General features: G+C 41.3%; 1 protein-coding gene across 1 annotated transcript; it reads right to left on the bottom strand.

Annotated features, from left to right (window-relative positions):
• Nucleotides 1-330: 330 nt before the first annotated feature.
• Nucleotides 331-11,967, bottom strand: LOC134332856 (adhesion G-protein coupled receptor F1-like; the record flags this gene model as incomplete). The annotated part of the gene is made up of 10 exons (XM_063014689.1): nucleotides 331-393; nucleotides 475-534; nucleotides 1,051-1,092; nucleotides 1,215-2,561; nucleotides 3,836-4,006; nucleotides 5,089-5,270; nucleotides 5,444-5,587; nucleotides 6,134-6,334; nucleotides 6,381-6,387; nucleotides 11,368-11,967. Coding segments are annotated over 10 exons (2,817 nt in total), but the record flags the coding sequence as incomplete, so codon positions are not given.
• Nucleotides 11,968-13,591: the final 1,624 nt, after the last annotated feature.

Raw genomic sequence — 13,591 nt, 5'->3', positions numbered from 1 at the left:
AATTGTGAAGTACAAAATGGTAGTAATGTAATGGTAATATGTCCAAGATCCATATGTCAAAAGTATACTAATAATTTTAGCCCAACTGAGCAGATAGCAGTGGATCAGTTAGCTGTGTTGGTGGAAGTATAGTATAAAGAAAGTAGACTTGACTGGCTAAAGTTGCTGCCAGTAAAATGATGCTTAGCAAAAATGCTCAGTAATTGTTACTCTAACATAGAAAAGCTAAAATTGTCTTATTTATGTATGTGGTCAATAAAAACACTGAAGGCCCACCTACAAAACCCAGTGATGTGCTTAAACATATTTAAAAAATCAGAATTCTTTACTTCACTGTCGTAGCCTCTGAAATAAATGAAGTCCACTCGAGGATGATGGTCCTTGACCTGTGCTCTGTAATATACGAACAGTGTCAGTAACAACATCATAAAAGGTAAATAAAATAAAACACAGTAGTAGATGAAGGATTTTTACCCTGGTGGGCAGAGAGCTGAGATTCCTCAGCGCCAACTTTCCTGCCAAGGCTTCTCTAACCTGCCACAGCAAAACAAGCAGAAACAGTTTAAACACAGTCGTGAGCAACAATAAAACCACAGCGGCATCCGAGTCTCAATGAGTTCTGCAGATGTTCTTTATTTGTAACTGAATAACTAGAAGATGTTTGTTTTACAACTCACAGATTTGTGTTCTTTTATATTTGTTTGTAGTTTATTATTGCCATCAACAAGACCCTGCCTGGGTGTGGCTAATGAAACTAAACCTGTCTATTAAATATGGTTAAATAGTTGATTTAGCTAAAGAGGTGATTCATGGGTTAAAGGATCTTGGTGCCAGATACCACAGCACACCTTCAGGGGTCTAGTGGAGTGTCGATGGGTCAGGACCAACACAATATTAAAAAGGTGGTCATAATGTTATGCCTGACTGGTGTATGCAACATATGGTGCTGTATGTTTATTAATAGTGCACATTCCAATCACTCAGTCACAGAACAGGAACAGATGCAGAATCACTGAAATCCCCAGATTACACGATATAATGAACACACACCTTACTGTCCAGCAACAGTCCAAATACTAGAATGAAGAAACCCTGTAAAGAGAAAATCATTTTTCATAGATTTATATTTATATTTACAATGTTTAATAATGCGGTAGCAATAAGATGTGAGCAATTCCAATTACAGAGAGAATAAATGTGTATAAAATTAGTACCTGTAGTGAATTGAGCAATGCGAACACCACATGGAGTCCAAACACCGGCGACACCATGGTCCCGATACCGAATCCCCACGTCAGACCAAAGAGAGGTGTTAAGATTCCTACACATTTAGCGATGACCAGCAGGGCGTGTTTCTCATCTCGCTGAACGCTGGCGTTTAATCCTCTCCTCAGGATCTTATACAGAACCACGACCATCACCAGGAGGTTTATAGCTACGATAGTCAGAGCAGGAAGCACAAACCCCAGGAGAGCTTTGCTTTTATCCCAGTTCAGCCAGCAAGCATTAGCTGCCGTGACGTATCCTCCACCTCCAGCTGTAGATGCCACAGTAATGACGGCGATGAGTAACGGCGCTCCGTACCCAACACTGAACGCTGTAGCCATCATCGCAGATTTGGAAAGTCGGTTGAAGACCATGATGGTGCGGTACAGGAGCAGGAGCGCTAACAACAACATCCAGAAGAACAGAGCGAGATAGAAGAAGTGCATGAAGAAGGTTACAGCGGTGCAGGAGGGTACTGGTGTCTTCTCTCCGTTTTTAACAATGGCTGCTCCGATGATGAAGCATATATCTGCGATCAGCAGGGAGACGGCCATGTTAACGATGGAGACGTGGCGCATGTATGATGTTTCGTTTCTTCTTACTGATTTCCAGATGAGGATTTCAATGATGAGGCACAAAACCAAGCAGGCCATTGAAATACCGACGCCGATGTAAGTGATTTTGTCCAAATAAGGCGCAATTAAAGTTAACGGCGACATCAGGATTGAAAAAGAGGTCGTGTGATCGCACTCACATGTAACTGATCCGTTCTGATCCTGTATTAATTTACATCCAGTCGAGTCCCATCCTCCAGAGTTATTCCAAAAACTAAAGTTCCAGAAGACACACTGAGGGTTTCCCAGCGTCGTATTTTTGACAGTGTATTTAAGAGAGATGTTATTAATTTTTGGCTGAGTTTGGACCACAACAACATCTCCATTAATCCTGGTGCCATTGAGACTACAGTCTGTGCAGGTCTGGTTTCTAACAGGTAAGATATTACCAAAAGCTGATAAGACTATAATGGTGATGGAAGTATTTTCCTTGATGTCTGGTATATTTATGTGGGTAGTTAAATTTGTACCAAATTTCTCAGAAATGGATTTATTGGTGGTTTTTCTTGCTATATAGGTAGAGGTTGTTGAAGTGGTAAAGGTCACATCTGAGAGTCTGCTTGCAAAATCCTCAAGAGACTTCAGAAGATCAGAACTGGTGTGTTTGGTTGTGCTGTTCTTGTTTATTTCCACCCATTGCTTCTCTGCTGATCCAAGAACATCCACTGTGTTTAGAAAATCCTAAAATAGAAATTTCAGAGCACGTTAGCAATCTTATTTAGCAAGTGAGCCGTTACCATTTATCACTGTACTGTGGTGTGATAAAGTAACTGCCCCCATTAATGCATATTTATCACACAGAATTACAGTATATCATAATAAAATACATCTAGGCTTGTTTTAGCCAGCCCTGTTATCCTGAAGTTGGTAGCATTTCCCAAAAAACTGGATCCAAAAAAGATCCAAACCTATTTTTATGATTCTATTTTTATGATTCTTAGCAGCATCTCATTCAGGAAGTCATGGCAGATTTCAGGAAGAAAAACATCCATCAAGATGCAGGAAGTGCTAGCTTTAGCTCAGTATGAAAGAGACATGGGAAGGTGGAAAGAAGTACAAAAATAAACCCTGAGTGCAACTCATCATTAAATGAATCAAAACATTTTATTTTATTTTTTTTTATTGTCCTGGTCTTAGAGAAACTATAAAGTTCTAAAGTGGATCCAAAATTCCCTTCTTCCACAGAAATAACAAAGACTGATGTTGAATTAAAAAGTGTTTAGTTGCCGTTCAGGTGGCGCAGCGGTAAAAACCGGAGCTGGATCTCGAGTACCTCGTATCGAATCCAGCTCTGCCTCACCGACTGGGGCTGAGCGGCTATATGGACAACGATTGGCCTGTTGTTCAGATGGACGGGACTAAGGTTAGAAGTGGGTCTACACAGAGATGAGGAAGAAGTGCTCTTAGGGTGTGTCTCTCCGCACGCAACGCTAGGTGGCGCCACACTCGTCAATGTGTGGGTGGCAAGATGCATGCGACTTATACTGTATGTCGGAGCGGATGTGGGTTAGCTTCGATCTCCTCGGTCAGGGCAGAGATCGGCAGAGAGGATGCGTGATGCAAATTGCACAATTTAGGGTTTAGTTGCAGTTAGTTGAAGTATTTGCTGGGGCAAGCTGTAGCCTAGTGGTTAAGGTACTGGACTAGTAGTCAGAGGGTTACTGGCTCAAGCCCCACCACTGCTAGGTTGCTGCTGTTGCCCTCAATTGCTCAGACTGTATACTGTAACTGTAATGTAAGTCACTTTGGATAAAGGCGTTTGCTAAATGTCGTAAATGTAAATGTTATATTGTGTTGTGATACAGGTGTTGGATAACTTTGTTCCCTAAATCAATGAAATATTTTCAATTACAATATCTAAAGCAACTGAAACAGGTCTGATTCTCATTTTACACCATTATATAATGAACATAGTTCTATAAAACCAGAAGCAGATTGAACTTGAGTAAACTTACCAGCATGGTGGCTTCATTAACTAAGATGGTTTGAGAGACGCTGGCAATTTGCTTAAGAATGTCGACGATGGTTAATATGGTCGCTTGTGAGTTTTGGATCACAGAAGAATTTTTCTGAGTAACTTCACTAAGGTTCACCACAAATGTAGGGAGGTCAGTAGCCACTAAATTCTTCAGAGGAAAAAAACAGGTATAAATTACAACCCCAAAATGCAGATAAAAAAAGCTCCTTACATTGACTTTAACTTTTATTAGAAGTCAGACACGATGAACCTGAGATATTTCACTTTTTATCTGCTCAACTTCATTTCATTTATTAATAAACATCACTCAACACTAGCTGATATAACCACATGGGTGAGGGATTAGTTTATCAAACCTTTATCAAGCCCTACAATACAGAGTTACTGCACAAATCATACTTAAAACTTTACTGTGCAAAAAAGATGTGGGTCAGTACCAGGGTCTGTCATGGTATGGGGGGTGTCAGTACCAGGGTCTGTCATGGTATGGGGGGGTGTCAGTGCCAGGGTCTGTCATGGTATGGGGGGTGTCAGTGCCAGGGTCTGTCATGGTATGGGGGCGTGTCAGTACCCTTGATAAAGGTCATTTACACCCTGTGATGCAGCATTAATACAGAAAAGTATGTTGAGATCTTAGAGCAACATGTGCTGCCTTCAACACGTCGTCATTTCCAGGGACGTCCAGCATTCTTCAACAAGGCAACACAAATCCACCTGCTGCACACATTACAAAGGCGTGGCTATGGAAGAAGAGGGTACGGGTACTTGACTGGCCTGCCTGCAGTCCTGATCTGTCCCCAATAGAGAACGTGAGGAGGATTTTACATCCTCAGGATATCGAGCCCCCCCATCTTAAGACGTGTTTGCAGGAAGAACGAGACAAAATAAAAGCTGCAACACCAAATCACTTGGTCTCCTCTGAGCCAAAACCTCTTTTAAGTGGTGAAAAGGAACAACGACATTACAAAGTGGTAAATGCTTTACTGTCCCAACTTTTATTGAAATGTGTTGCAGGCCTAAAATGCAGGAATGGATTTTTATTAATAAATGAAATAAAGTTGAGCAGATAAAATATGAAATATCTCAGGTTCATCCTGTCTGACATCAAATAAAAGTCAAAGTCATTGTAATTTACACAATTAAACACACAATTAGGTAAATCATTTATACAATTATTTTCTGTAAGGTTTGATAAAAGATAAAAGAATAATCGCTATAAAATGAGATTACCTGAGATTCAGTTTTCAGATTTTGAATGACTTGCAGGACACAGTTGTCTTCTATCACCTCCCATTTTCCTGTTGATTTACACTCAGCTGTTTGATAGCCGACCAGGCCGACACCACAGTCAGCAGTGCGGTTGGTTCCCAGAGATCCAACTCCAAATGTACCATCAGAACAGTCAACACTCTCTAAAACACAATGTAACAAACTTTACAAAAATGGAGCTGCTCTTCCTTGAAGAAATACAGGCTGCGAACTCAAACAGAAGGCCGGATGTTCTGGAAAACCACTATACGAGGAGTCAGAATTAAACTGACGTCACTTAATCATAATAAAATTAAATTAAATACAAAAAACTCACTATTTTGTGTTGTAATTTTGATCTTGTTTGATTTGTTAAAACCTCCACTGACAGCTGGATTGAGTTGGCACGAGACTTCAACTGGATCTGGTGTGGCACCTTGGCACCTCTGTTTGTTCATCTTATATTCACATGAAATGCAGCCTTGTGCTGTCAATACAATAAACCACCATCATTTATTTATTTAGCTTAACAACAATTTATGTATTTTTAATCATTAAAGTTTTCATTTAAATTAACAGATTGGATTAATCCACAAATCCTTGTACAATATTTGGTCGAAAGTAAGTGGACACCTGACCATGAGCTTCATTTCAAACCCATTATAATGGAGTTGTCTCCTCCGCCTCACTTTGTAGCTCTTAAAGCCTCCACTGTTTTAGAAAAGGATTTTTCTTCTACAGGATGTTGAAATGTGTCTGGGGGGGGTTTGTGCTTCTTTTGTCATAACAGCATTTGTAAGGTCAGGTGCTGGTGTTGGGCAAGAAACCCCGACTCCAATCAACATTTCAGTTCATTCCAAAGGTGTTAACTGGTTGAAGTTGGTGCTTGTTTAGGCAAATGGAGATACTTTATTGGGTGTCCAAATACTTTTGGCCATATAAAGCTTTAACTGTAACTGTAGAAAGCATGTTTTTAATAATGTACTGCTAATTTATCACATTGAATGAAAAAGGTTGTGTGTATGACCTGCTGAATTGTTGGTACAACCCGAGTTGCTCCATTCCACTGTATAACCGTCCTGAACGCAGCATTGCAGAGAGACGGTCGTAACATCACAGGAAATCACCTTCTCATTGCTCACTTGGATTTCAGGATATGGCCGGACTGTAATTCTCTGCCAGACCACATAGGGCATCGAGTTCTCATATGTTAAGCAGGAATATTCACCTAAAATAAACATTAAAACAAGTATAAAGTTTAATTCTCAGGTTACGTTCATGCTGCAGAAAGAAGAAACCGAGGCTTTCACATCATCATCACATGAAAATCTTCTTCCCCTTAAAGCTTCTTTCAGCATCCAAAAAAGGTGGAAATTAGATGGAGCTAAATCTATAAGTGTCTCTCAGTCTCTCAGTCTTGAGCGATTACTCCTCCTCCTACTGCACCCTCACCGCTTATAACCACAATATAAAAGTGAGGAAACTTTTTAAAGATTTTTCGTATTTACACTTCATCTGTATGATCAACAACAAACATTCAGGCTTCAGGGCCCAGGAGCTTATAATGAGATTAATATAAAACCTGCTTCACTGGGCACAGAGTCACCTACAGTCCAAAAGCTACTAATTTATGACAGACCTCCTCTCCGGATCATTTTCTTATACAGTATATAGTTCTTATTTTATAAAAGACTACAAAGTAGTCAAAAGTATATATGTGTGTGCATATACAGTATATAAAACATTAAAACCACCTCCTTGTTTCTACACTCACTGTCCATTTTATCGGCTCCACTTACCATATAGAAGCACTTTGTAGTTCTACAATTACTGACTGTAGTCCATCTGTTTCTCTACATGCTTTGTTACCCCCTTTCATGCTGTTCTTCAATGGTTAGGACCCCCACAGGACCACCACAGAGCAGGTATTATTTAGGTGGTGGATGATTCTCAGCACTGCAGTGACACTGACATGGTGGTGGTGTGTTAGTGTGTGTTGTGCTGGTATGAGTAGATCAGACACTCACTGTCCACTCACTGTCCACTCTATTAGACACTCCTACCTAGTCGGTCCACCTTGTAGATGTAAAGTCAGAGACGATCGCTCATCTATTGCTGCTGTTTGAGTCGCTCATCTTCTAGACCTTCATCAGTGGTCACAGGACGCTGCCCACGGGGCGCTGTTGGCTGGATATTTTTGGTTGGTGGACAATTCTCAGTCCAGCAGTGACAGTGAGGTGTTTAAAAACTCCAGCAGCGCTGCTGTGTCTGATCCACTCATACCAGCACAACACACACTAACACACCACCACCATGTCAGTGTCACTGCAGTGCTGAGAATCATCCACCACCTAAATAATACCTGCTCTGTGGTGGTCCTGTGGGGGTCCTGACCAATAAAGAACAGGGTGAAAGGAGCTAACAAAGCATGTAGAGAAACAGATGGACTACAGTCAGTAATTGTAGAACTACAAAGTGCTTCTATATGGTAAGTGGAGCTGATAACAAGGACAGTGAGTGTAGAAACAAGGAGGCAGTTTTAATGTTATGCCTGATCAGTGTATATAATATGAGGTTCAGATGTGACGTGATGAATAATTAATGTTGATTAGTTATTTTTGTTAGTTAACATGACAGAACTAGAATATTAATAACTTACCACTGTGTGTAGAAGTAACAGTGTTGATGTTGTAGGTTTCATTTATACTCAATATCTTTTGCCCATTTAGAGTCCAGGTTATGATTTTATTTGTTGAGTTGTTACACTTCAGGGTGAGATTTTCTCCAGGATAAATGTGGACATCATTAAACTCTGACTTATACAGTCCACCATACACTGAAATCCAGAAACATGCACAACATTTACACACCTGTCATTTAATAAATCAAACCATTTGTGGTGTAAAGGAGCAGCGAGTTAGTCCACTGGACTGTAAAACCAAACTGGAGAGTAAAAGCAGTTCAAAATACTTGTGTACATGTGTGTGTGTGTGTGTGTGTGTGTGTGTGTGTGTAATATGATGTTTAGATGTGACTTGTGATACAACAATAATAACAATAAAAGTAATAATCATCATCATCAAAATAATCATTGAACTGAACTTACCACTCCAAGCGATTGAATCACTGCTTACATTCAAATTGCCTGTAGTGAGATTACTAGCAAGTTCCACATTTGCTTTAGTTAAATTAAGTTTATCACTTGATGCTGTAATACTGTAGTCTACAATCACACTGCCGGGCCTGTTAACACACACACACACACACACACACACACACACACACACACACACACACACACACACACACACACACACACGTCATGTTATACGTAGAAGGTGGATGAAGGCATTGTACATTGATTGAAGTGATGTCTTGTGTATGTTGTGTCTCATTCGTCCCTGTGCACAACTGTTATGAGCAGCGTGGCTTTAACCATCACACCACACCAGCTCACAGATAAATAATAAATATTTAACATGAAATGATGTAATAAATGATTTTTACCTAAAACCTGTCACTGTTGTAGAGCCCAAGTATCCTGGTACAGCTGAGTAACTGTTATGGATCTATAAAAATAAGTACATAAATATTTCAGTTACATTCACAGAGTTTTGTTTTATTTATTTCTTTAATCAAAAGTATTAAATTGTATTACTAATGCTGCTTATAATAATAATAATACAAATAATAAAAATAGTAATAATAATGATAATGATTATGATGATGATGTACGTAACACTTACACTTTTCTCGATTTTGTCTTTATATTTTTTGTACATTTCACTTGTAGTGTTGGAGAGGGTAACATCAAAAACCTGGTTTATTTTTATTGAATAACTTAAAACATGTTTGTCTGTAAAAAGAATAAAGCAGATTATATAAACACTGGATCAAATATGTAAAATGATAAAAACTATGTATGATATAGTGTAGATTTTATATATATATATATATATATATATATATATATACAGGTCCTTCTCAAAAAATTAGCATATTGTGATAAAGTTCATTATTTTCCATAATGTAATGATAAAAATTAAACTTTCATATATTTTAGATTCATTGCACACCAACTGAAATATTTCAGGTCTTTTATTGTTTTAATACTGATGATTTTGGCATACAGCTCATGAAAACCCAAAATTTCTATCTCAAAAAATTAGCATATTTCATCCGACCAATAAAAGAAAAGTGTTTTTAATACAAAAAAAGTCAACCTTCAAATAATTATGTTCAGTTATGCACTCAATACTTGGTCGGGAATCCTTTTGCAGAAATGACTGCTTCAATGCGGCGTGGCATGGAGGCAATCAGCCTGTGGCACTGCTGAGGTGTTATGGAGGCCCAGGATGCTTCGATAGCGGCCTTAAGCTCATCCAGAGTGTTGGGTCTTGTGTCTCTCAACTTTCTCTTCACAATATCCCACAGATTGTCTATGGGGTTCAGGTCAGGAGAGTTGGCAGGCCAATTGAGCACAGTAATACCATGGTCAGTAAACCATTCACCAGTGGTTTTGGCACTGTGAGCAGGTGCCAGGTCGTGCTGAAAAATGAAATCTTCATCTCCATAAAGCTTTTCAGCAGATGGAAGCATGAAGTGCTCCAAAATCTCCTGATAGCTAGCTGCATTGACCCTGCCCTTGATAAAACACAGTGGACCAACACCAGCAGCTGACATGGCACCCCAGACCATCACTGACTGTGGGTACTTGACACTGGACTTCAGGCATTTTGGCATTTCCTTCTCCTCAGTCTTCCTCCAGACTCTGGCACCTTGATTTCCGAATGACATGCAAAATTTGCTTTCATCCGAAAACAGTACTTTGGACCACTGAGCAACAGTCCAGTGCTGCTTCTCTGTAGCCCAGGTCAGGCGCTTCTGCCGCTGTTTCTGGTTCAAAAGTGGCTTGACCTGGGGAATGCGGCACCTGTAGCCCATTTCCTGCACACGCCTGTGCACGGTGGCTCTGGATGTTTCTACTCCAGACTCAGTCCACTGCTTCCGCAGGTCCCCCAAGGTCTGGAATCGGCCCTTCTCCACAATCTTCCTCAGGGTCCGGTCACCTCTTCTCGTTGTGCAGCGTTTTCTGCCACACTTTTTCCTTCCCACAGACTTCCCACTGAGGTGCCTTGATACAGCACTCTGGGAACAGCCTATTCGTTCAGAAATTTCTTTCTGTGTCTTACCCTCTTGCTTGAGGGTGTCAATGATGGCCTTCTGGACAGCAGTCAGGTCGGCAGTCTTACCCATGATTGCAGTTTTGAGTAATGAACCAGGCTGGGAGTTTTTAAAAGCCTCAAGAATCTTTTGCAGGTGTTTAGAGTTAATTCGTTGATTCAGATGATTAGGTTAATAGCTCGTTTAGAGAACCTTTTCATGATATGCTAATTTTTTGAGATAGGAAGTTTGGGTTTTCATGAGCTGTATGCCAAAATCATCAGTATTAAAACAATAAAAGACCTGAAATATTTCAGTTGGTGTGCAATGAATCTAAAATATATGAAAGTTTAATTTTTATCATTACATTATGGAAAATAATGAACTTTATCACAATATGCTAATTTTTTGAGAAGGACCTGTATATATATATATATATATATATATATATATATATATATATATATATATAATATAGATTAGATATAGTGTAGATTAGATATAGTGTAGATTATATATATATATATAGTGTAGATTAGATATAGTGTAGATTATATATATATAGTGTAGATTAGATATAAAACTAAGTTATTGACTTTTTTGGTGCTGTAGTGGTTGACCAAAATATCATTGAGCTTTTTATACTGTGTAGCTTCATATAGATTATAAAATGAAAACGTAATCATGATCATTTAATAATGGAGAGATACATTTTAAAAAGTAAAAAGGTTTTAAAAGCTTACTTGTGATTGATGTTGTCGTAGCTGTTGTGGGTGTTGTGGTGGATTCAGTTGTGGGTGTTGTGGTGGATTCAGTTGTGGGTGTTGTGGTGGATACAGTTGTGGGTGATGTGGTGGATTCAGTTGTGGATGATGTGGTGGATTCAGTTGTGGTGGATTCAGTTGTGGATGCTGTGGTGGATTCAGTTGTGGGTGGTGTGGTCGATTCAGTTGTGGATGATGTGGTGGATTCAGTTGTGGGTGATGTGGTGGATTCAGTTGTGGGTGATGTGGTGGATTCAGTTGTGGTGGATTCAGTTGTGGATGCTGTGGTGGATTCAGTTGTGGATGCTGTGGTGGATTCAGTTGTGGATGATGTGGTGGATTCAGTTGTGGGTGATGTGGTGGATTCAGTTGTGGATGATGTGGTGGATTCAGTTGTGGGTGATGTGGTGGATTCAGTTGTGGGTGTTGTGGTGGATTCAGTTGTGGATGATGTGGTGGATTCAGTTGTGGATGATGTGGTGGATTCAGTTGTGGGTGATGTGGTGGATTCAGTTGTGGATGATGTGGTGGATTCAGTTGTGGGTGTTGTGGTGGATTCAGTTGTGGATGATGTGGTGGATTCAGTTGTGGGTGTTGTGGTGGATTCAGTTGTGGGTGATGTGGTGGATTCAGTTGTGGGTGTTGTGGTGGATTCAGTTGTGGATGATGTGGTGGATACAGTTGTGGGTGATGTGGTGGATTCAGTTGTGGGTGATGTGGTGGATTCAGTTGTGGGTGTTGTGGTGGATTCAGTTGTGGATGATGTGGTGGATACAGTTGTGGGTGATGTGGTGGATTCAGTTGTGGATGATGTGGTGGATACAGTTGTGGGTGATGTGGTGGATTCAGTTGTGGGTGGTGTGGTGGATTCAGTTGTGGGTGGTGTGGTGGATTCAGTTGTGGGTGATGTGGTGGATTCAGTTGTGGATGATGTGGTGGATTCAGTTGTGGATGATGTGGTGGATTCAGTTGTGGGTGATGTGGTGGATTCAGTTGTGGGTGATGTGGTGGATTCAGTTGTGGGTGTTGTGGTGGATTCAGTTGTGGGTGTTGTGGTGGATTCAGTTGTGGGTGGTGTGGTGGATTCAGTTGTGGGTGGTGTGGTGGATTCAGTTGTGGGTGTTGTGGTGGATTCAGTTGTGGGTGGTGTGGTGGATTCAGAGGTGGGTGTTGTGGTGGATTCAGTTGTGGGTGTTGTGGTGGATTCAGTTGTGGGTGTTGTGGTGGATTCAGTTGTGGGTGGTGTGGTGGATTCAGTTGTGGGTGGTGTGGTGGATTCAGTTGTGGGTGTTGTGGTGGATTCAGTTGTGGGTGGTGTGGTGGATTCAGAGGTGGGTGTTGTGGTGGATTCAGTTGTGGGTGATGTGGTGGATTCAGTTGTGGATGCTGTGGTGGATTCAGTTGTGGGTGTTGTGGTGGATTCAGTTGTGGGTGTTGTGGTGGATTCAGTTGTGGGTGTTGTGGTGGATTCAGTTGTGGGTGGTGTGGTGGATTCAGTTGTGGGTGGTGTGGTGGATTCAGTTGTGGGTGTTGTGGTGGATTCAGTTGTGGGTGGTGTGGTGGATTCAGAGGTGGGTGTTGTGGTGGATTCAGTTGTGGGTGTTGTGGTGGATTCAGTTGTGGGTGTTGTGGTGGATTCAGTTGTGGGTGGTGTGGTGGATTCAGTTGTGGGTGGTGTGGTGGATTCAGTTGTGGGTGTTGTGGTGGATTCAGTTGTGGGTGGTGTGGTGGATTCAGAGGTGGGTGTTGTGGTGGATTCAGTTGTGGGTGATGTGGTGGATTCAGTTGTGGATGCTGTGGTGGATTCAGTTGTGGGTGTTGTGGTGGATTCAGTTGTGGGTGTTGTGGTGGATTCAGTTGTGGGTGGTGTGGTGGATTCAGTTGTGGGTGATGTGGTGGATTCAGTTGTGGATGCTGTGGTGGATTCAGTTGTGGATGCTGTGGTGGATTCAGTTGTGGGTGATGTGGTGGATTCAGTTGTGGGTGATGTGGTGGATTCAGTTGTGGATGCTGTGGTGGATTCAGTTGTGGGTGATGTGGTGGATTCAGTTGTGGGTGTTGTGGTGGATTCAGTTGTGGGTGTTGTGGTGGATTCAGTTGTGGGTGGTGTGGTGGATTCAGTTGTGGGTGGTGTGGTGGATTCAGTTGTGGGTGTTGTGGTGGATTCAGTTGTGGGTGGTGTGGTGGATTCAGAGGTGGATGGTGTGGTGGATTCAGTGGTGGATGGTGTGGTGGATTCAGTGGTGGATGATGTGGTGGATTCAGTTGTGGGTGATGTGGTGGATTCAGTTGTGGGTGATGTGGTGGATTCAGTTGTGGGTGATGTGGTGGATTCAGTTGTGGGTGATGTGGTGGATTCAGTTGTGGGTGTTGTGGTGGATTCAGTTGTGGATGATGTGGTGGATTCAGTTGTGGGTGATGTGGTGGATTCAGTTGTGGGTGATGTGGTGGATTCAGTTGTGGGTGATGTGGTGGATTCAGTTGTGGATGATGTGGTGGATTCAGTTGTGGGTGATGTGGTGGATTCAGTTGTGGGTGATGTGGTGGATTCAGTTGTG

This window comes from Trichomycterus rosablanca, chromosome 18 (genome assembly GCF_030014385.1).
Source record: "Trichomycterus rosablanca isolate fTriRos1 chromosome 18, fTriRos1.hap1, whole genome shotgun sequence".
Lineage (NCBI taxonomy): Eukaryota > Metazoa > Chordata > Actinopteri > Siluriformes > Trichomycteridae > Trichomycterus > Trichomycterus rosablanca.
This window is presented reverse-complemented; position numbering and strand designations above follow the sequence as displayed.